The sequence below is a fragment of the Oncorhynchus kisutch genome, linkage group LG23, assembly GCF_002021735.2.
Source record: "Oncorhynchus kisutch isolate 150728-3 linkage group LG23, Okis_V2, whole genome shotgun sequence".
Taxonomy (NCBI): domain Eukaryota; kingdom Metazoa; phylum Chordata; class Actinopteri; order Salmoniformes; family Salmonidae; genus Oncorhynchus; species Oncorhynchus kisutch.
Genome location: NC_034196.2, coordinates 19960120 through 19985090, shown reverse-complemented (window position 1 = coordinate 19985090; position 24971 = coordinate 19960120). Strand labels below are relative to the sequence as shown.

At 43.3% G+C, this 24971-nt stretch overlaps 1 protein-coding gene across 6 annotated transcripts in view; it reads left to right on the top strand.

The window, feature by feature from the left end:
- The window catches only part of LOC109879868 (regulator of G protein signaling 3), a 187426-nt gene that overhangs the window by 51633 nt on the left and 110822 nt on the right, over positions 1-24971 (top strand). For all 6 annotated transcript variants that reach the window (XM_031803162.1, XM_031803160.1, XM_031803159.1 and 3 more), the window contains one exon: positions 12426-12537. In XM_031803162.1, the coding sequence (XP_031659022.1) occupies positions 12426-12537 (112 nt within the window). The remainder of the gene's footprint in view (positions 1-12425; positions 12538-24971) is intronic.

Here is a 24971-nt window from a genome sequence, read left to right as displayed (position 1 = left end):
GGATGACACAAGTTTCATTTCTTCCTTTCTGTCTGCTATTCCCAATTTAGATTCTCATTTGTTGATTTTAGGGGGGATTTCAACTGTAAAATGTCCCCAGTTCTTGACAAGTCCTCACAAACAAATACAGGCCCATCTAAATGTGCCCTACTTATTCAAGCCTTTCTTCAGAAATATGCTATGTTTGAGGCCTGGCATTTCCTACATCCTACAGATAGACAGTATTCCCTTTATTCTCATGTTCATCAAACATACTCCCGGATTGATTACTTATTTTTGGACAAAAAACTTCTGCCTAACCTTCGGCAGTGTACTTACGAGAGTATTGTTATCTCTGACCATTCACCATTAGTGCTTGAACTAGAGTTTCCCCAGCGACCTCCTATGTGTTATCAATGGCGTCTCAACCACATTTTACTCTCAGATAAGGAGTTTGTCAATTTAATTTCTTCTGAAATCACCTTATTCCTAGAAACTAATTCAACACCAGGTATGTCCTGCTCTACCATATGGGAGTCTCTCAAGGCATACCTACGTGGCCAAATGATTTCTTATACAGCCAACCAAAACAGAGTTCGCTCCCAGCGACTTCGGGACCTGAGCGAGTCCATAGCCACATTGGATGAGAAGTATGCTACGGATCCTTCCTCTGATCTGCATAAAGAGCGCCAACTACTCCAATCTGAATTTGATGAGTTTTCTACCAGGCAAGCTGAACAGTTACTCTTGTGAGCTCGATACAAAGTCTATGAACAAGGTGACAAGGCCAGTAAACTCCTTGCGCATCAGCTCCGTAAATCTGAGGCCTCAGATTTAATCCCACAAATAAGGACCCCGTCTGGTGCCACCACAGTTATACATAAAGAGATCAATGATCAATTTAAACAATTTTACTCTGCGCTATACACCTCTGAATCCCCTCAAGACCCTTTGCTGATTGACTCCTTCTTTAATGGCTTGAATATGCCTTCAATTGATACAGACTCCCATGACTGTCTAGAAGAAGAATTTACGCTTGAGGAGATTGCAACAGCAGTGTCCGCAATGAAAAGTGATAAATCACCGGGTCTATTTGCAGAGTGCCTTAATACTTCAAAGCTACCGCCTAGTCTTTATCAGGCTACAATTTCATTACTACTAAAGAAAAACAAAGACGCCCTGGAATGTGGATCCTATCGCCCAATCTCACTTTTAAACTGTGATTACAAAATCCTAGCTAAGCTTTTAGCCATCCGTATGGAAGGCTTGCTGCACCAAGTAATACACTCTGACCAGACTGGCTTTGTGAGAAATAGGCATTTATTTTTCAATATCAGGCGCCTTATGAATATACTGTACTCCCCAGCGTCGGAGGACCTGGAGGTGGTGGTCTCACTTGATGCCGAAAAAGCGTTTGACCTCGTTGAGTGGGATTACCTAACAGCTGCCCTTTATAGGACCATATTGCACCAAGGTGGCATAACATTTCAGACGTCTTTTGTCCTCGTCTTGTCGTGTCCTGTATATATATATATTTATAACTTTTTTCACATACATTTTATTTTTATTTTCCATCAACTCATCTTCAAAACACTCTCCTGCAACCCGCCTCACCAATTTATATTTATAAAAAAGTATTATTTACCTCAAATCTGTAATCCTCCAAGAAGCTAGCCAGAAACTCCAAGAAGCTAGCCTGAAACTAGCCAGAAGCTAGCCAGAAGCTAATCCAGAAGCTAACCAGAAGCTAGTTCAGAAGCTAGTTAGCTCCTTTACTGGCAAATCGTTAGTATTCAGCTAACCACGGTTTGTGGTCATCAGCTATCCTTTAGCTCGAAAATCTATCGCCAGTTCTGTACGGCGCAGCGCGGCTCGGAACGGAACATACCGGACCAATTTTTCTCTCCATGTCCCTGGATTTCGACTGCTCTCTGGACATTCATACCCGGATCTCACAGCTAGCTAGCTGCTATCCGTGTGACTATCGGCCTTCGTCGATTCCGGAGCAAACATCAATTATTCCGGAGCTAGCCAGCTCCGTCAATCACTCCTGAGTTCCATCAATCACTCCTGGGCTGCAGTCACCTATCCGGACCCGTTTTACTGCCTACGCGGAGCCCCACCGGGCCTTCACAACTGGACTGCCGATGTTATCTACCCGAAGGAGATCCGGCTGGCTCCTCCGTCGCGACGTTACCTGAACGCCCATCTGCGGCCTGCTAACCGTTAGCTGTCTTATCGGCTGCTATCTGAATAGACAATCGGACAATTTATTTATTTTTATTATTATTATGTTTTCTTCTTGGGCCTCTATAACTATATCTATTGTTTTTATTTTTGTTGTTGTTGTGTGATTTGGATTAATCCCCTCTACCACACGGAACCCCACTAATCTACTGACGGAACGCAAGAGGTGGCTAACAACAGACCTCCATCCTATGCTAGCTTGCTAAATCACCGTGACCCCCAACCAACCTCTCCACTCACTGGACCCCTTTGATCACTCGACTAAGCATGCCTCTCCTTAATGTCAATATGTCTTGTCCATTGCTGTTCTGGTTAGTGTTTATTGGCTTATTTCACTGTAGAGCCTCTAGTCCTGCTCACTATACCTTATCCAACCTATTAGTTCCACCACCCACACATGCAATGACATCTCCTGGTTTCAATGATGTTTCTAGAGACAATATCTCTCTCTTCATCACTCAATACCTAGGTTTACCTCCACTGTATTCACATCCTACCATACCTTTGTCTGTACATTATACCTTGATGCTATTTTATCGCCCCCAGAAACCTCCTTTTACTCTATGTTCCAGACGTTCTAGATGACCAATTCTCATAGCTTTTAGCCGTACCCTTATTCTACTCCTATGTGAATAGGTGCCTAGCTCCACTCCTATCCACTCCTATTCCCCAGGCGCTCTCTTTTGACGACTTCTGTAACCGTAATAGCCTTGGTTTCATGCATGTTAACATTAGAAGCCTCCTCCCTAAGTTTGTTCTATTCACTGCTTTAGCACACTCTGCCAACCCGGATGTTCTAGCTGTGTCTGAATCCTGGCTTAGGAAGACCACCAAAAATTCAGAAATTTTTATTCCAAACTACAACATTTTCAGACAAGATAGAACTGCCAAAGGGGGCGGTGCGGCAATCTACTGCAAAGATAGCCTGCAGAGTTCTGTCCTACTATCCAGGTCTGTACCCAAACAATTTGAACTTCTACTTTTAAAAATCCACCTCTCTAAAAACAAGTCTCTCACCGTTGCCGCCTGCTATAGACCACCCTCTGCCCCCAGCTGTGCTCTGGACACCATATGTGAACTGATTGCCCCCCATCTATCTTCAGAGTTCGTGCTGCTAGGCGACCTAAACTGGAACATGTTTAACACCCCAGCCATCCTACAATCTAAACTTGATGCCCTCAACCTCACACAAATTATCAATGAACCTACCAGGTACCTCCCCAAAGCCTTAAACACGGGCACCCTCATAGATATCATCCTAACCAACTTCCCCTCTAAATACACCTCTGCTGTCTTCAACCAAGATCTCAGCGATCACTGCCTCATTGCCTGCATCCGTAATGGGTCAGCGGTCAAACGACCTCCACTCATCACTGTAAAACGCTCCCTGAAACACTTCTGCGAGCAGGCCTTTCTAATCGACCTGGCCGTGGTATCCTGGAAGGATATTGATCTCATCCCGTCAGTAGAGGATGCCTGGATATTTTTTTTAAATGCCTTCCTAACCATCTTAAATAAACATGCCCCATTCAAGAAATTTAGAACCAGGAACAGATATAGCCCTTGGTTCTCCCCAGACCTGACTGCCCTTAACCAACACAAAAACATCCTGTGGCGTTCTGCATTAGCATCGAACAGCCCCCGTGATATGCAGCTGTTCAGGGAAGCTAGAAACCATTATACACAGGCAGTTAGAAAAGCCAAGGCTAGCTTTTTCAAGCAGAAATTTGCTTCCTGCAACACTAACTCTAAAAAGTTCTAGGACACTGTAAAGTCCATGGAGAATAAGAACACCTCCTCCCAGCTGCCCACTGCACTGAAGATAGGAAACACTGTCACCACTGATAAATCCACCATAATTGAGAATTTCAATAAGCATTTTTCTACGGCTGGCCATGCTTTCCACCTGGCTACTCCTACCCCGGACAACAGCACTGCACCCCCAACAGCAACTCGCCCAAGCCTTCCCCATTTCTCCTTCTCCCAAATCCATTCAGCTGATGTTCTGAAAGAGCTGCAAAATCTGGACCCCTACAAATCAGCCGGGCTAGACAATCTGGACCCTTTCTTTCTAAAATTATCTGCCGAAATTGTTGCCACCCCTATTACTAGCCTGTTCAACCTCTCTTTCGTGTCGTCTGAGATTCCCAAAGATTGGAAAGCAGCTGCGGTCATCCCCCTCTTCAAAGGGGGGGACACTCTTGACCCAAACTGCTACAGACCTATATCTATCCTACCGTGCCTTTCTAAGGTCTTCGAAAGCCAAGTCAACAAACAGATTACCGACCATTTCGAATCTCACCATACCTTCTCTGCTATGCAATCTGGTTTCAGAGCTCGTCATGGGTGCACCTCAGCCACTCTCAAGGTCCTAAACGATATCTTAACCGCCATCGATAAGAAACATTACTGTGCAGCCGTATTCATTGATCTGGCCAAGGCTTTCGACTCTGTCAATCACCACATCCTCATCGGCAGACTCGACAGCCTTGGTTTCTCAAATGATTGCCTCGCCTGGTTCACCAACTACTTCTCTGATAGAGTTCAGTGTGTCAAATCGGAGGGTCTGCTGTCCGGACCTCTGGCAGTCTCTATGGGGGTGCCACAGGGTTCAATTCTTGGACCGACTCTCTTCTCTGTATACATCAATGAGGTCGCTCTTGCTGCTGGTGAGTCCCTGATCCACCTCTACGCAGACGACACCATTCTGTATACTTCTGGCCCTTCTTTGGACACTGTGTTAACAACCCTCCAGGCAAGCTTCAATGCCATACAACTCTCCTTCCGTGGCCTCCAATTGCTCTTAAATACAAGTAAAACTAAATGCATGCTCTTCAACCGATCGCTACCTGCACCTACCCGCCTGTCCAACATCACTACTCTGGACGGCTCTGACTTAGAATACGTGCACAACTTCAAATACTTAGGTGTCTGGTTAGACTGTAAAGTCTCCTTCCAGACCCATATCAAACATCTCCAATCCAAAGTTAAATCTAGAATTGGCTTCCTATTTCGCAACAAAGCATCCTTCACTCATGCTGCCAAACATACCCTTGTAAAACTGACCATCCTACCAATCCTCGACTTTGGCGATGTCATTTACAAAATAGCCTCCAATACCCTACTCAACAAATTGGATGCAGTCTATCACAGTGCAATCCGTTTTGTCACCAAAGCCCCATATACTACCCACCATTGCGACCTGTACGCTCTCGTTGGCTGGCCCTCGCTTCATACTCGTCGCCAAACCCACTGGCTCCATGTCATCTACAAGACCCTGCTAGGTAAAGTCCCCCCTTATCTCAGCTCGCTGGTCACCATAGCATCTCCCACCTGTAGCACACGCTCCAGCAGGTATATCTCTCTAGTCACCCCCAAAACCGCGTCTCCTTCCAGTTCTCTGCTGCCAATGACTGGAACGAACTACAAAAATCTCTGAAACTGGAAACACTTATCTCCCTCACTAGCTTTAAGCACCAACTGTCAGAGCAGCTCACAGATTACTGCACCTGTACATAGCCCACCTATAATTTAGCCCAAACAACTACCTCTTTCCCAACTGTATTTAATTTGAATTAATTTATTTATTTAGCTCCTTTGCACCCCATTATTTTTATTTCTACTTTGCACATTCTTCCATTGCAAAACTACCATTCCAGTGTTTTACTTGCTATATTGTATTTACTTTGCCACCATGGCCTTTTTTGCCTTTACCTCCCTTCTCACCTCATTTGCTCACATTGTATATAGACTTGTTTATACTGTATTATTGACTGTATGTTTGTTTTACTCCATGTGTAACTCTGTGTCGTTGTATCTGTCGAACTGCTTTGCTTCATCTTGGCCAGGTCGCAATTGTAAATGAGAACTTGTTCTCAACTTGCCTACCTGGTTAAATAAAGGTAAAATAAATAAAAATAAATAAAAATAGATTTGGCTTTGGCCCCAAATTCATTGCATGGATAAAGATTCTTTATTTTTCCCCCATGGCTTCGGTACGGACTAATAACTTGTCCTCTGACTATTTTCCCTTGCACCGTGGATCCAGACAGGGTTGTCCACTCTCCCCCTTGTTGTTTGCTTTGGCAATCGAGCCTCTCGCCATTGCACTACGCTCTAATGGTGCCATTCAAGGTATAATCAGGGCGGGCTGGGAGCAGAAAGTCTCGCTATATGCTGACGACCTCCTTTTGTTTATCTCCAACCCCGATACCTCATTGCCACGTGCCCTATCTGTTCTTAAAAAGTTTGGATCAATCTCAGGGTACAAGATGAATCTAGGCAAGAGTGAACTTTTTCCGGTAAACAAGGCTGCTTTAAAGTGCTCTTTTACAAGTTCTCAGTTTAGGATTGTCCGAGATCAATTCACCTACTTGGGAGTGAAAGTGACAAGGAAATATTCAAATTTGTTTCAGGAAAACTTTGTTGCTCTAGCAGACAGCTTGAAACAATCTTTTACTTTTTGGAATTCGCTACCCCTTTCTCTTCTCTATCAGGCCCAATCAATCAGAACATTTTATTTCCTCCATCTTTGAATGATGGGGCTTTTGGCATTTGGCACTCACTAGGTCTCTCCTCGCTAGCCCAATTATTCTTTGATGATACATTTGCCTCTTTTTCTCAGCTGCAGGAAAAGTTTAATGTCCCCCAATCCCACTTTTTCCGCTATCTCCAGACTAGAAACCTTGTCAGAGCTAACACACCTGGATTTCCAAATAGGCCTGCGAATACAGCTATAGAGAGCATCTTGGAGCTGAATAAGCTTCCTAGGGGCGCAATTTCAGATGTATATGCAATCATTCATGACTTACAGAACCCTTCTTTGGTGCCTTTAAAGACTTGATGGGAAAAGGATTTGGGGGAGGAACTTGGGGAAGACATCTGGGAATCTGTGCTGCACAGGGTGCACTCGTCCTCTTTTAGCACTAGACACAGCCTCATTCAATTCAAGGTGGTTCACCGTATCCACTGGTCTGGGGCCAAACTTGGAAGAATATTCTCTGATTTTGATCCTACCTGTGTCAGATGTAAAGTGGAACCAGCCACACTGTTGCATATGTTTTGTCAGGTTTCTGGGAAACTGTCAGGTTTCTGGGAATTAATATTTAAATGTTTCTCTGATATATATGACACTATTATAGATCCGTCTCCCCTTACAGCCCTTTTTGGAGTACTGCCCATGGGTACCCCCCTATCAAGAATCCAGTCGGACACTGTTGCTTATACAACTCTTTTAGCTAGACGGCTAATACTACAGAACTGGAAGATGGCAGCTCCCCCATCTTATAAATATTGTGTGAGAGATGTGTTGTGTTCTCTGAAACTAGAAAAAATTCAATTCAATTCACGTGGGAACCCCAAACTGTTTAATGAGGCTTGGGCTCCATTCCGGTCTTACTTTAAACAGTCCATCCTCTGATGGCATTCCAATTAAAACTAAAATAAGTCTGTATTTGACCACCCTGTAACTTAAGGGTTGGAGGAGCTTCTCTCTGTGTTTTTGCTGGGGAGGGCATTAAGGTCCATGTGCTTATTGATTGTGATCCGCAGATGCCTTGTTCATCTTGTCCGGGTGTGAGCTTGTTTTTCCCAGTTATTTTTTACATTTTGTTCACGCCTACATGAATAATCATTCTATATTTTTTTATTTTTTTTATTTTAAAGCATTGTAAACTTTATTTTTGGTCCAGTGGATGGTCGGTCTGTGGCCATGACTGTCTGTGAGTGGTTGCATTTCTCCACCCTTATCCCTTGACTGTTTACAGGAACAATGGTGAGGTGTTTGCTCTGTCCCTGTACTATAGATTGCCCTTTAACCTCTGTAGCCTTCTGCCTGGTGTGTTTAACTTGTCTAAAGTCTGGGATCTTTAAAGACATTTTTTTATTTGTATTTTAATTTGTAGTTTCTAGTTGAGTATATTATTTATATTGCTTTGTCTTGTCTGTGTGTGTGTGTGTGTGTGTGTGTGTGTGTGTGTGTGTGTGTGTGTGTGTGTGTGTGTGTGTGTGTGTGTGTGTGTGTGTGTGTGTGTGTGTGTGTGTGTGTGTGTGTGTGTGTGTGTAACACTTAATAAACAGAGTTAAAAAAGAAATAAAAAAAGATTACATTAAAAGGACATGGTGATCAATGCCGTTTCGAAATTCTGCGCAGATTATTACAGCAATTGTGAAGATGTCCACAGACCTGCGATGACCTATGCATGCTATCTTGAACGTGCAAGCTTTATATGATTACCCTAGACTTTTTCCACATTTTGTTGTGTTACAGCCTGAATTTTAAATGGATAAAATGTAGATTTTGTGTGACTAGTCTTCACACAATGCCCCATTAATGTCAAAGTGGAATTACAAATGAATAAAAAATCTTGAAAAAAAAATGAAAAAAAAGGCGAAATTCAAAAATATATTTTTTAAATATGTAACTTTCACACATTAACAAGTCCAATACAGCAAATGAAAGATAAACATCTTGTTAATCTACCCATCATGTCTGATTTAAAAAATGCTTTACAGCGAAAGCACAACATATGTTAGGTCATAGCCACGTCAAAAAAACACACAGCCATTTTCAGCCAAAGATCGGAGTCACAAAAAACAGAAATATAGATAAAATTCATCACTAACCTTTGATGATCTTCATCAGATGACACTCATAGGACATCATGTTACACAATACATGTATGTTTTCTTTGATAATGTGCATATTTATATCAAAAAATCTCAGTTTACATTGGCGCGTTACGTGCATTAATGTTTTGATTCTAAAACATCCAATGATTTTGCAGAAATACTCATAATAAACATTGATAAAAGATACAACTGTTATTCACAGAATTAAAGATAGACTTCTCCTTAATGCAACCGCTGTGTCAGATTTCAAAAAAACTTTACGGAAAAAGCATAATCTGAGAACGGAGCTCAGAGCCCAATCCAGCCAGAGAAATATCCGCCATTTTGGAGTCAACAGAAGTTAGAAATAACACTATAAATATGCACTTACCTCTGATGATCTTCATCAGAAGGCACTCCCAGGAATCCCAGTTCGACAATAAATGACTGATTTGTTCCATAAAGTTCCATAAAGTCCATAGTTTATGTCCAAATAGCCACTTGTTGTTAGCATGTTCAGCCCAGTAATCCATCTTCATGAGGAGCGAGCACTTCATCCAGACAAAAACTCAAAAAGTTCCATTACAGGTTGTAGAAACAAGTCAGACGATGTATGGAATCAATCTTTAGGATGTTTTTAACATAAAACATCAATAAGCTTCCAACCGGAGAATTCCTATGTCTGAAGAAAAGCATTGCAAAGAGAGCTAACTCTGTCGGGAGCACACGTCATGAGCCTGAGACACTCTGCCAGACCACTGACTCAAACAGGTCTCATGAGGTTCTTTACAGTAGAATCCTCAAACCAGTTTCTAAAAACGGTTGACATCTAGTGGAAACCGTAGGAAGTGCAACTTGACTCCATAGACACTGTGTATTTGGTAGGCCAAGCTTTGAAAAACCACAAACCTCAGATATCCCACTTCCTGGTTGGTTTTCTCAGGTTTTTCGCCTGCCATATGAGTTCTGTTATATTCACAGACATCATTCAGTGTTTTCTATCCAATACTAATAATAATATGCATATATTAGCATCTGGAACAGAGTAGGAGGCAGTTCACTCTGGGCACGCTATTCATCCAAAAGTGAAAATGCTGCCCCCTATCCCAAAAAGGTTAACTGCACCTCAGATTGCAGCCCAAATAAATGCTTCACAGAGTTCAAGTAAGAGACACATCTCAACATCAACTGTTCAGAGGAGACTGCATGAATCAGGCTTTCATGATCAAATTTCTGCAAAGAAACCACTACTAAAGGACACCAATAATAAGAAGAAACTTGCTTGGGCCAAGAAACACAAGCAATGAACTTTTAGACTGGTAAAAATCTGTCCTTTTGTCTGATGAGTCCAAATTTGCTGTTTTTTGATCCAACCACCGTGTCTTTGTGAGACGCAGAGTAGGTGAATACCACAGTATTCTGCAGTGATACGCCATCCCATCTGGTTTATGCTTATTGGGACGGTCATTTGTTTTTCAATAGGACAATGACCCAACACACCTCCAGGCTGTGTAAGGGCTATTTGACCAAGAAAGAGAGTGATGGAGTGCTGCATCAGATTACCTGTTCTCCACAATCACCCATCCTCAACCCAATCGAGATGGTTTGGGATGAGTTGGACCGCAGAGTGAAGGAAATCCAGCCAACAAGTGCTCAGCATGTGGGAACTCCTTCAAGACTCTTGGAAAAGCATTCTTCATGAAGCTGGTTGAGAGAATTCCAAGAGTGTGCAAAGCTGTTATTAAGGCAATGGGTGGCTACTTTGAGGAATCTCAAATATAAAATATATTTTGATTTGTTGAACACTTTTTTTTTAAAATTTGTGGGCAGAACTGAAAAAGCATGTGCGAGCATGGAGGCCTACAATCCCGACTCAGTTACACCAGCTCTGTCAGAAGGAATGGGCCAAAATGCACCCAAATTATTGCGGGAAGCTTGTGGAAGGGTAACCGAAACATTTGACCCAAGATAAAAAATGTAATACGAATTGAGTGTTTGTAAACTTCTGACTCACTGGGAATGTGATGAAAGAAATAAAAGCTGAATTTAATCATTCTCTCTACTATTCTTCTGACATGTCACATTCTTAAAATAAAGTAGTGATCCTAACTGACCTAAGACAGTGAATTTTTTCTCGGATTAACCTCTCTAGGGTATGTGCAACGCTAGCGTCCCACCTGGCCAACATCCAGTGAGATTGCAGAGTGCCAAATTCAAATACAGAAATACTCATATAATATAATAATTCAGAAAAGATACAACTATTTTACATAGGTTTAAAGATGAACTTCTTGTGAATCCAACCACGGTGTCAGATTTAAAAAATGCTTTATGACGAAAGCATACCATACGATTATTTGAGAACATAGCCCAGCAGACAAATCATTACAAACAATAACCAGCCAAGTAGAAGAGTTACACAAGTCAGAAATAGAGATACAATTAATCACTTACCTTTGATGATCTTCATATGGTTGCACTCAGAAGACATTAATTTATTCAATAAACGTTCCTTTTGTTCGATAAAGTCTCTTTATATCCAAAAACCTCAGTTTTGTTCACGCGTTTTCTTCAGTAATCCACAGGCTCAGACGCAGTCACAACAGGCAGACAAAAAATCCAAATAGTATCTGTAAAGTTTGTAGAAACATTTCAAACGATGTTCATAATCAATCCTCAGGTTGTTTTTAGCCTAAATAATCAATAATATTTCAACCGGACAATAACGTTGTCAATATAAAAGGTTAACAAGAAAGGCACTCTCTCGGTCGCACGCATGAAAAAGTTCTGTGACATGGCAGGGTCCACTCATTCAGACTGCTCTTACACCCTAATTTTTTAGAATACAAGCCTGAAACAATTTCTAAAGACTGTTGACATCTAGTGGAAGGCATACGAACTGCAATTTGAGTCATAAGTCAATGGATACTGTAATGGCATTGAATAGAAAACTACAACAAACAAAAAAATCCTACTTCCTGAATGGATTTTTCTCAGGTTCTCAGGTTATACTCACAGACACTATTTTAACAGTTTCGGAAACTTTAGAGGGTTTTCTAGCCAAAATTATATGCATATCCTATCTTCTGGGCATGAGTGGAAGGCAGTTTAATTTGGGCATGCTTTTCTTCCAAAATTCCAAATGCTGTTGCCTACCCTAGAGAAGTTAAATGTCAGGAATTGTGAAAAATTGAGTTTAAATGTATTTGGCTAAGGTGTATGTAAACTTCCGACTTCAACTGTATATACACTCCAGACTCCAACATTACTCGCCCTAATTGTTAGATGTTACTGCACTGTTGGAGCTAGGAACTCAAGCATTATCAACACCTGCAATAACATCTGCTAATTATGTGTATGCAACCAATATAATTTGATAAGCAAGCATGTTTGTGTTTGTTAGTTTGTGTGTGCTTATGAATGAATATGTGTTTGGCAAAAGAGCATCTAGTGTGTTGTGGGTCAATGTCAACTTTTTTTGCAATATACTGTATGCATAGTGCTGTTATGTCGAGATTTAGAGATATGAGATTCTCAGCCAATTCTCTCTCTCTCTCTCTCTCTCTCTCTCTCTCTCTCTCTCCCTCTAGGTGACTTTGTTCATCTATACAGACCTGATGTTGGTGACCAGAGAGGATGAACCAGGGAGATGTAACGTCCTACAGAACCCTCTATTTCTCAGACAACTACGGCTACAGGACGGTCAGTGTTTCAACCCTTAAACAGAAACCTTAGTGCTGGCCTTGGTGCTATTAGACATGACCCCAACATGAACCCCTTTAACCCCCCTGTCTCTAAGACAGCTTTGACGGTCGGTGCATAAACCCCATAGGCCTAACCTTGACCTTGTTGACCTGACCGATCATAGACTTGACAGTTACCCTCAAACCCTCAACCTCAGACAATGCTGAGACTACAGGATGGATTTCCTAAAAACAGTTGAGACGAGAAGGAGGTACTAGTTGCTGACCCTTGACGTGGACCGTACTCTAAATCTGACCCTTAGTATCTGCCATGTGTTGGCCAGCAACAGTGAATTACAAGAAAATCTCCCTGTAAGATAGAGCACAAATAGAGATAAAATTAATCACTAACCTTTGATGATCTTCATCAGATGACACTCATAGGACTTCATGTTACACAATACATGTATGTTTTGTTCGATAAAGTGCATATTTTTTAAACAAAAATCTAATTTTACATTGGCGTGTTATGTTCAGTAGTTCCAAAACATGCAGTGATTTTGCAGAGAGCCACATCAATTTACAGAAATACACATTATAAATGTTGATGAAAATACAAGTGTTATGCATGGAACTTTAGATAAACTTCTCCTTAATGCTACCGCTGTGTCAGATTTAAAAAAAACGTTACGGAAAAAGCATACCATGCAATAATCTGAGTACGGAGCTCAGAGCCCAAACCAGCCAAAATAAATATCCGCCATGTTGCGCATACAACATTAGTCAGAAATAGCATTATAAATATTCACTTACCTTTGATGATCTTCATCAGAATGCACTCCCAGGAATCCCAGTTCCACAATAAATATTTGATTTGCTCGATAAAGTTCATCATTTATGTCCATATACCTCCTTTTGTTAGGTCGTTTGGTAAACAAATCGAATCGAGCGTGCAACTTCCAGCCTAAAGGTCGGACGAAAATTCCAAAAAGTTATATTACTGGTCATAGAAACATATCAAACGATGTATAGAATCAAACTTTAGGATGTTTTTATCCTAAATGTTCAATAATGTTCCAACAGGAGAATTGTCTGTAGAAAAGCAATGGAACGGGAGCTACCTCTCATGTGAATGCGCGTGACTAAGCTCGTGGCTGCTCGCAGACCTCTGACTCATTCCCCTCTCATTCAGCCCCCCTTCATAGTAGAAGCATCAAACAACATTCTAAAGACGGTTTACATCTAGTGGAAGCCTTAGGAAGTGCAACATAACCAATATCCCACTGTATCTTCAATAGGGGCTGAGTTGAAAAACTACAAACCTGAGATTACCCACTTCCTGTTTAGATTTTTTCTCAGGTTTTTGCCTGCCATATGAGTTCTGTTATACTCACAGACATCATTCAAACAGTTTTAGAAACGTCAGAGTGTTTTCTATCCGATACTACTAATGACATGCATATATTTGCATCGGGGACTGAGTAGGAGGCAGTTTACTCTGGGCACACTTTTCATCCAAAAGTGAAAATGCTGCCCCTTATCCCAATGAAGCTAAACAATGTTTATCATTAATCCTCAGGTTGTAATTTGTCTAAATAATCAATAATATTTCAACCGAACAATAGCGTATTCAATAGAAAGGAAAAACAATGAAGGTCATGCACTTGTGCAAACCAGCACTGCGTGATTCTACAGTCCACTGACAGAAAGGTCTCATTCTTCTTTATTTTTCAGAAAACATGCTTGAAACCACGTCTAAAGACTGTTGACATGTAGTTGAATCCATAGGAACTGCAATCTGGGTCCTAACCCATTAGATACTCTATAGGCATTCATTTGAAACCTACCCACATAAAAAAAATCCCGCTTCCTGGATGGATTTTCCTAAGGTTTTTGCCTGCCATATCAGTTATGTTATACTCACAGATGTTATTCTAACAGTTTTGGAAACTTTAGAGTGTTTTCTATCCAAATCTACCAATTATATATCCTAGCTACTGGGCCTGAGTAACAGGCAGTTTACTTTGGGCACGCTTCTCATCCAGATGTCGAAATACTGCCCCCAAGCCATAAGAAGATCATCTACATTAGCTAAAAATGATTAAAGTAGTTGGCAATATCAGTTGGTTTTGTGATTAATGAGCCATCTGATTCAACTCAGTTTAGTCATATTATATCTCAATTTGCAGTACGTTTGCCAATTGGTTGTACAGCCAGACCTATTTGCCATTTATTTTGCCTCATCCCTTTCAACCATACAGTTTTTCAATTCCTCATCAATCCATAGGGATTTAACCGTTTTTAAAGTAATTTTTTTAATGGGTTCGTGCTTATTAGTAAGTGGAATAAGCAATTTAATAAATGTGTCAAGTGCAGCATCTGGTTGCTCCTCATTATACACCACGGACCAACACATATTCTTTACATCAACAACATAGGAATCGTTACAAAACTTATTGTACGACCTCATATACACTATATTAGGCCCAACCTTTGGAACTTTGGTTTCCCTAGATATGGCAACTGTATTGTGATCACTACATCCAATGGATTTGTGTACTGCTCACAAAAGAAATGTCTGCAGCATTAGTAAATATGTGCTCAATACATATGGATGATTTCATGATAACCTGAACCAGGTTGCCGGCACTAGTTACAGTTTGAAGCTTTCTCTTGAGTGGGCAGCCTGTTGAAAGCCAGTAAATATTTAAATCACCCAGAAAATATTCCTCTCTGTTGACATCACATACGTTATTAAGCATTTCACACGTTACCCAGATACTGATTGTTAGCACTTGGTGGTCTGTAGGAGATTCCCACCAGAATGGGCTTTATGTGAGGCAGATAAACCTGTAGCCACATTACTTCAACAGTGTTTGACATGAGATCCTCTCTAAGCTTTACAGGAATGTGGTTATGAATATAAACAGCAACACCTCCACCTTTGGCATTTCTGTCTTTTCTGTAGATCTTATAACCAAATTAACAGCCATTAAAATACAGTTATCTTTCCTTCTCTTTCTTGTGATGTAAGTTTCAAGACAGTGTGTTAAATACCCAATAAAGCATTCTTATAGATTCAACGGAAATACAATGTATTTCATTCAGCCCATTCAGCCATTACCGGACCGGTTGTGTTTGACAGGTCATTACAAAAATGTCTGTGGTACGTTAATGGAAAAAAACGACAGACACCAGCAAGAGTACGAAAGAGTCTCAAGATTAAAATGAAAGCGATCAATCCAGCGATATTTAAGAAACAAGTGGATTTTGCACCCCTCAAACATAGGAAATAGATGGCTGGAAAAGACAGATCCTCAGGTGGGCGGGGCACCCCTCAAACACAGGAAATAGATGGCTGGAAAAGATAGATCCTCAGGTGGGCGGGGCACCCCTCAAACACAGGAAATAGATGGCTGAAAAAGACAGATCCTCAGGTGGGCAGGGCACCCCTCAAACACAGGAAATAGATGGCTGGAAAAGACAGATCCTCAGGTGGGCGGGGCACCCCTCAAACACAGGAAATAGATGGCTGGAAAAGACAGATCCTCAGGTGGGCGGGGCACCCCTCAAACACAGGAAATAGATGGCTGGAAAAGACAGATCCTCAGGTGGGCGGGGCACCCCTCAAACACAGGAAATAGATGGCTGGAAAAGACAGATCCTCAGGTGGGCGGGGCATGCATGTTGCTACTTACACATCTACTGATTCCATGGTTTCATTTCAAGTAGGACATACTGTAGGAAACATACAATATTTCCCTAATGTATATACCGTCATGTAAATAAATAAATGCCATGTTATTTTTATGGCCCCGTAGTAGTGATTCTTCCAGTGGGATATTTAGGCTGAATGTGAACCAAACCCTGGTCGTCTATCTTTCTGGTTCTCAGCTATATAAACACTTCACTCAGTTGGCACCTTGCAAAAAATTCAGTAGTTTGGCCCACAGTATAACAAAGCACTGTGAGTCAAATAAATGCATCTTACTGTCAATGCATGTGTTCATAATGTAGAGAGGAGATGGAGAGGGTTCTGACTCAGAGTAGAGAGCTGGGGTTACAGTAGGCCAGAGCCGACTGGATGCTAGTGAGATCCTTTCAGTGTGAAGAGGCTGTGTGTGTGTGTATGTGTGCGCATTCACGAGAAAGTGAGATCTGTTGATATACTGTACATAAGGATCAGGTGGCAGAGAGTCCAGTCATACTGATCAGCTGTGGTTGGACAGTGTGGAGCCCAAACCGAGTCACAATATCCTGGGGTGTCTGTCCTGTCCTGCCTCATCCCTAAAACTACATACTGTATGTCTGTGACGCACTTGAGAGCACCCTTATCTCTCGCTTTTTATGTCTCACTCTCACTCTCCCCCACCCTCTCTTTTATTATCTCTCTCTTTCTCTCTTCTCTCTTATTCCCCAATTCTGCCTGTTCTATCTCACCATCCATGCCTGAGGGGGCATCTGTCATTAAATTTGGTAACTTATAAAACTCTCCTCCCTCCCCTTTTCTACTTGTTTCTTTCTGTCTCTCTGTCCCGCCCCCTCTCTCTCTTTCACTTTTGACCTTTACATATTCCCTCTGAAATGACAGCTCAACTAAAACGTTGTATAATTGTCCCTAGGACAACGCCCCGTTAAAGCGCCGATGTGACCGCCTTCTTTGACATATGAAGGGAGCTACTGGTCAGGCTAGGGAGAGGTTAGCAATTGTTATGTGTTTAACCCAACAGATGACAGGGCATTACATTACGTTGCATTACATTAGCTCATGTTCTGGCCCCTGAGACACAACACACAGGAGGGGAGTGTAGGAGGTCTATCGTCCCCATGGACAGTGCTCTCAGCTGGGTCACGCTCGGCATGGTTTCCCCCTGCACCCCTCCACCACATTGGAATGGGAAGTCATCAGGGGATGGGAGGGATGTGTGTGTGTGTGGGAGGGGGGTGTACAAGGAGGGTGCATCTCCACCCGCCTATCATTGTTATTTTAGTACGGCAGGGCCTCTCAGGAAAGAGGCTCTGGGGACTGTGTTTGTTTCAACCAGGGTGGTGTGTGTGTGTGAGTAAGTGAGGTGGGGCAGAAGTGGGACAGGGGATTTCCTGTGACCCTGTCACCTACCATAGAGACAGGGGTGTGGAGCGTGGGAAAGACAGAGGGTGCTAAGAGAGAGCACCACAACAGACACACAAACTACACCCCCACACACACTGTTGTGTGTACCTGCAGAGCACAGTCACATCAAACAAAACATTTTTAATTTGCGAAACATCACATGAAAAGTGCCTGTTATTAAAATACGGTTTCTTATTTAGCATTTGAGAAGCATCTTATAAAGGCCGTATGAATTCTTCATAAAGCATGACAAGTTATCCTTTGTTATCCTTTGGTAAAGAATGATTAGAATAGTCCAACAGCATTAGTCCAACAGTATTAGTCCAACAGTATTAACAGGCTGTAATTGCCATAAAAGCTGTGATCTCCCTCCCCATGTGCAGTAGATGTCTTAATGTGACACAGGCGGATCTCCTGCAACTGTAAAATAAATGCAAGACTGACCTCTGGTGTTGAGTTGGAATAATCATAAGCATTCTGATCTGGTTCTGACAACAATTTGAGATTGCAGTGAGGAGATGCAGTATTCTGCCTAACAATCTCACTCGGCTGCCCCCCGGGGTTAGCCCAGTGATACACAGGCTGTCCATGGAAGTCTGTGTTCAACGAGCAGTTTTCTCTTTCAAAATACTAGTTTGATGTACAGTGCAATGTCACAGAAACACAAATGCCTTCAAGGTGAAGCTCTAGCATGAGTTGGGATGGTAGGAGGGAGTTTTATTATTTTATTTGACTGAGAATGTTCATTAGTCAGTAAATATAGTGCTGAAACTGTGATACTGACGTTAGCATAAGATCAGAAATATTGTTTTTGTTTAATATCCTGAAAGGTCTGCAGACCAAGATGAATGTAAAATCAATAACCAATTACGATTACACCTTAATTGCTGTGTTTGTCATAGTCAGTCAGGTTCTTTGTACAGTCGACTTTTCGTGTCATAAATCAATTTAACAGTGGTATTATTTATGGTTGATCAATATGCTAATTAATGCAGTAATTAGTGAAGTAACAGTATTGTACAAGTATACTAATATCATAATATGGTGATATTGCACATATTATTATAGTTGAGTATACAGCAACCCTTGGGGACGAACATGACCTCAGTGGTGTGAAGGGTAGAGTGTGTGAACCTTCTCCCCAGTGTTCCTCAGGGATACAACTGCACAACAGAATCCATATTAGTTCACTATATCTCTGTCTGGATCTCCCCTAGCAAATGACAATATAATAGTGTCTGCTACAGCTAGTGTTATACCTTGCTCTTATTTCTCTGACCTTGACATAGGCAGGTACACACACACACACACACACACACACACACACACACACACACACACACACACACACACACACACACACACACACACACACACACACACACACACACACGGTGCAGTTTTTCTCCTTGTTGGACAGTAGGGTTGAATGGCGGGAACACAGTTATCGAGATTTACTGCCAAAAAACACTTAATTTTCAAGGAATAAATAACTGTGAGAAAACGCTCAATTGTAATAAAATATTATCAAATCAAATCAAATCAAATTTATTTATATAGCCCTTCGTACATCAGCTGATATCTCAAAGTGCTGTACAGAAACCCAGCCTAAAACCCCAAACAGCAAGCAATGCAGGTGTAGAAGCACGGTGGCTAGGAAAAACTCCCTAGAAAGGCCAATACCTAGGAAGAAACCTAGAGAGGAACCAGGCTATGTGGGGTGGCCAGTCCTCTTCTGGCTGTGCCGGGTGGAGATTATAACAGAACATGGCCAAGATGTTCAAATGTTCATAAATGACCAGCATGGTCGAATAATAATAAGGCAGAACAGTTGAAACTGGAGCAGCAGCACAGTCAGGTGGAAGTTGAAACTGGAGCAGCAGCATGGCCAGGTGGACTGGGGACAGCAAGGAGTCATCATGTCAGGTAGTCCTGGGGCATGGGCCTAGGGCTCAGGTCAGTTGAAACTGGAACAGCAGCATGGCCAGGTGGACTGGGGACAGCAAGGAGTCATCATGTCAGGTAGTCCTGGGGCATGGTCCTAGGGCTCAGGTCCTCCGAGAGAGAGAAAGAAAGAGAGAAGGAGAGAATTAGAGAACGCACACTTAGATTCACACAGGACACCGAATAGGACAGGAGAAGTAATCCAGATATAACAAACTGACCCCAGCCCCCCGACACATAAACTACTGCAGCATAAATACTGGAGGCTGAGACAGGAGGGGTCAGGAGACACTGTGGCCCCATCCGAGGACACCCCCGGACAGGGCCAAACAGGAAGGATATAACCCCACCCACTTTGCCAAAGCACAGCCCCCACACCACTAGAGGGATATCTTCAACCACCAACTTACCATTAATTATAATAAATGATTTATATGAACATGATGTGAAATGGAACTGCTAAATTATGTGATGTCTAAATCTGCATTCTCTACGGCCTTCTCTCTGGTCACTGTATGATCAAGACCGATAGCCCGTCTCAGTATGTACACCTATTATCTCATCATTTATTGTGACAGTTCCACGTACATTTGCTGCAGCATAGCCTGTGCTACAGTAATATAAAGACTGCATTTACACATCTCCATCTGGCTTTCTGGGGTCACATTATTTATTTTTTGTCATGATACATATTATTTGTTTAAATTGCAGCTACAGAGTTTGAAACACTCCTATATCGTTGCTTTAAATCAGTGCATAAACGAGCACTCTCCCAGCAGTCTCTCCCTCTCCATCAATTCCATTCAAATTGCATCCAAAATAGATAATTCTGTTCAAGATGGATATATAGGCATATACTGTACAGTGGTTTCAGAAAGTATTCAGACCCCTTGACTTTTTGCACATTTTGTTACATAACAGCCTTATTCTAAAATTGATTAAATAGTTTTTTTCTTCATCAATCTACACACAATACCCCACAATAACAATGCAAAAACAGGTTTTTAGACATTTTTGCAAATGTATTAAGAATCAAAAACTGAAATATCACATTTACATAAGTATTCAGACCCTTTACTCAGTACATTGTTGAAGCACCTTTGGCAGTGATTACAGCCTTAACATTTTGGGGGTATGACGCTACAGGCTTGACACACCTGTATTTGGCGAGTTTCTCCCATTCTTCTCAGCAGATCCTCTCAAGATCTGTGAGGATGGATGGGGAGCGTCACTGCACAGCTATTTTCAGGTCTCCCCAGAGATGTTCAATTGGGTTCACATCCGGTTTCTGGCTGGGCCACTCAAGGACATTCAGAGACTTGTCCCGAAGCCACTCCTGCATTGTCCTGGCTGTGTGCTTAGGGCCGTTGTCCTGTTGGAAGGTGAACCTTCTCCCCAGTCTGAGGTTCTGAGTACAGTGGAGCAGGTTTTCATCAAGGATGTCTCTGTAATTTGCTCCGATCATCTTTCCCTCGATTCTGACTAGCCTCCCAGTAGACTCCAATCAAGTTGTAGAAATATCTCAAGGATGATCAATAAATGTCTTTAATGTAGGGCTCATAAAATTGATTTAATCAGGCTCAGGAATCAGGTTTGAATTTTTTATCAAAGCTCTAATCAAATCCAGACATAAACCTATTTAAATGCATTATATTGATTAGAATTATATTTCCGGTATTGGCGGGAAATATTGGGTTTACCCGGGAGAAAAGTGATTTAATGTCTGGATGGAACATTTGTAAAATACCAGGAAGATATTCAACCTTAGTTAACAGACAGTGGTCTCACTGTGGTAGACAGTGGAGACAGGTTGACAGCCTGGAGTTAGAGAGGACCAGACACTATGGCAGGTGGGCCCATCACACACCATCACAGCTTGTCTCATTCCATTAAGGAAGAAACAAGGACTGGGACACACACACACACACACACACAGTTTGTTTGTATATGTGTGATGGGTGGGAGAAATGTAATGTCGATAACTATCAAGGCTTAGAGATCTTTATCACACCCTCTTGGCCACCATATCTCTTCTCCTCAGCAGATGGCGTGATTGAGGAAATGGATGGATGGAGGGAGGGAATGGATTTCTCCTGTCTTTTCTTGGCCGAAGTTAATCACAAAGCTCTTTTTCAGTTTCATTTTAAGGTTACTCGAATCCCTGGCTGTGACCCCAGTCTCCGAGGGTGTCTCGGGGGAGGGGGATATGCAAAAATCACATTTCCATTTCACACCACACACTGTACTTGCAGTGAAAATGGACAAATATAAGCACACCCTAGTTAACCTTTGATACATATACAGTTGAAGTCTGAAGTTTACATACACTTAGGCCGGAGTCATTAAAATTATTTTTTCAACCACTCCACAAATGTCTTCTTAAAACAAACTATAGTTTTGGCAAGTCAGTTAAGACATCTACTTTGTGCATGACACAAGTAATTTTTCTAACTATTTATAATTCACTGTATCACAATTCCAGTGGGTCAGAAGTTTACATACACTAAGTTGACCGTGCCTTTAAACAGCTTGGAAAATTTCAGAAAATGTTGTCATGGCTTTAGAAGCTTCGGATAGGCTAATTGACATAATTTGAGTCAATTGGAGTTGTACCTGTGAATGTATTTCAAGGCCTACCTTCTTGACATCATGGGAAAATCAAAAGAAATCAGCGAAGACCTCAGAAAAAAATTGTAGACCTCCACAAGTCTGGTTCATCCTTGGGAGGAATTTCCAAACGCCTGAAGGTACCACGTTCATCTGTACAAACAATAGTACGCAAGTATAAACATCATGGGACCGTCATACCTCTCAGGAAGGAGACGTGTTCTGTGTCCTAGAGATGAACGTACTTTGTTGCGAAATGTGCAAATCAATCCCAGAACAACAGCAAAGGACCTTGTGAAGATGCTGGATGAAACAGGTACAAAAGTATCCATATCCACAGTAAAACGAGTCCTATATCGCCATAACCTGAAAGGCCGCTCAGCAAGGAGGAAGCCACTGCTCCAAAACCGCCCCAAAAAAGCCAGACTTTGGTTTGCAACTGCACATGGGGACAAAGATCGTACTTTTGGAGAAATTTCCTCTGGTCTGATGAAACAAAAATCGAACTGTTTGGCCATAATGACCATCATTATGTTTGGAGGGAAAAGGGGGAGGCTTGCAAGCCAAAGAACACCATCCCAACCGTGAAGCACGGGGGTGGCAGAATCATGTTGTGGGGGTGCTTTGCTGCACAAGGGACTGGTGTACTTCACAAAATAGATGGCATCATGAGGACAGGAAATTATGTGGATATATTGAAGCCATCAGTCAGGAAGTTAAAGCTTGGTTGCAAATGGGTCTTCCAAATGGACAATGACCCCAAGCATACTTCCAAAGTTGTGGCAAAATGGCTTAAGGACAACAAAGTCAAGGTATTGGAGTGGCTATCACAAAGCCCTGACCTCATTTGTCGGCAGAACTTAAAAAGCGTGTGAATCAACATAGAATTAAACAATGCAAATAATGGTCAGAGCGTGACAGTACGCCCCTAAGGTGAGGACTCCGGCTGCAAAACCTAAACCTATAGGGGAGGGTCTGGGTGGTTATCTGGCCGCGGTGGCAGCTCTGGCGCGGGACGTGGACCCCACTCCACCAAAGTCATTGCCCTCTTCAAGGGCCTCTTTAGAGTGACGACCCTTGCCTCCGACCTAGAGTTTAAGACCCTAATTAAAGGCCCCACTGGACTGAGGAGCGCCTCTGGACTGAGGGGCAGCTCCGGACTGAGGGGCAGCTCCGGACTGAGGGGCAGGTCCAGACAAAGGGGCAGCTCCGGACTGATTGACGGCTCTGGCAGCTCCTGGCTGGCTGACAGCTCTGGCAGCTCCTGGCTGGTTGACGGCTCTGGCAGCTCCTGGCTGGTTGACGGCTCTGGCAGCTCCTGGCTGGATGACGGCTCTGGCAGCTCCTGGCTGACTGGCGGCTCTGGCAGCTCCTGGCTGACGGGCGGCTCTGGCGGCTCCTGGCTGACTGGCGGCTCTGGCGGCTCCTGGCTGACTGATGGCTCTGGCAGCTCCTGGCTGACTGACGGCTCAGGACAGACTGGCGGCTCTGACGGCTCAGGAAAGACTGGCGGCTCTGACAGCTCAGGACAGACTAGCGGCTCTAGCAGCTCAGGACAGACTGGCGGTTCTGACAGCTCAGGACAGACTGGCGGCTTTAACAGCTCAGGACAGACGGGAGACTCTGGCGGCTCAGGACAGACGGGAGACTCTGGCGGCTCAGGATTGACGGGAGACTCTGGCAGATAAGGACAGACAGGAGACTCTGGCAGCGCTGGGCAGGAGGAAGGCTCTGGCAGTGCTGGACAGGCGGGAGCACCTGTAGGGATGAGACGGAGAGACAGCCTGGTGCGGGGGGCTGCCACCGGAGGGCTGGTGCATGGAGGTGGCACCGGATAGACCGGACCGTGAAGGCGCACTGGAGATCTTGAGAGCAGGGCTGGCACCATCCGCCCTGGCTGCATCCTCACCCTAGCCCGGCAGATGCTGGGAGCTGGGATGTAGCGCACCGGGCTAAGCACGCGTACTGGGGACACCGTGCGCTCCACCGCATAACACAGTGCCTGACCAGTACAACGCCTGCCACGGTAAGCACGGTTCAGAGAACTGTAACGCCGAGCTGTCACAGGACGTGCAGGGCTAGGGAGGCGCACAGGAGGCCACAGGAGGCCTGGTGCGTCAGCGCACCTCAGGAAGAGTATGGAGAGCTGACCCAGGTGACATCAAATCCCCGACACGCTCCGTCGGGCGGATGTCGTGCCTCAGGCACCAACACAGCACCTCCCTCATAACTCTCTCCTCCAATCTCCCCATTAACTCCATCACTGTCTCTGCTTCGCTCATCTCCAATACCGCCCTGACCGCTCTGGTTCCATCCTTGGCTCCTTACGGTAAGCAGGGGGAGTTGGCTCAGGTCTGACTCCTGACTCTGCCACACTCCAGCTGTGCCCCCCCAATACATTTTTGCTGCTGCCTCTCGGTCTTCCAGCCGCGCTGCCATGCTGCCTCCTCATACCGGCGCCTCTCTGCTTTCGCTGCCTCCAGCTCTGCTTTGGGGTGGCGATATTCCCCCTGGCTGTGCCCAGGGTCCTTCGCCGTCCAGAATCTCCTCCCAAGTCTATGAGTCCTGCGTTCTTCGCCGCTGCTGCTGGCCATTACCACGCGGCTTGGTCCATTGTTGGTGGGTTATTCTGTCACAATCGTCGTATTGAGGAGACCAAAGCGCAGCTTGGTGTGAATGCTTGATTTAATGAAAGACGGAAAAAAACACGAAGTACACTAAAACAAACAAACAAACAAACAAACTAACAAGACGAACGTGACCACTAAAGAAACTCTGTGCTAACATGC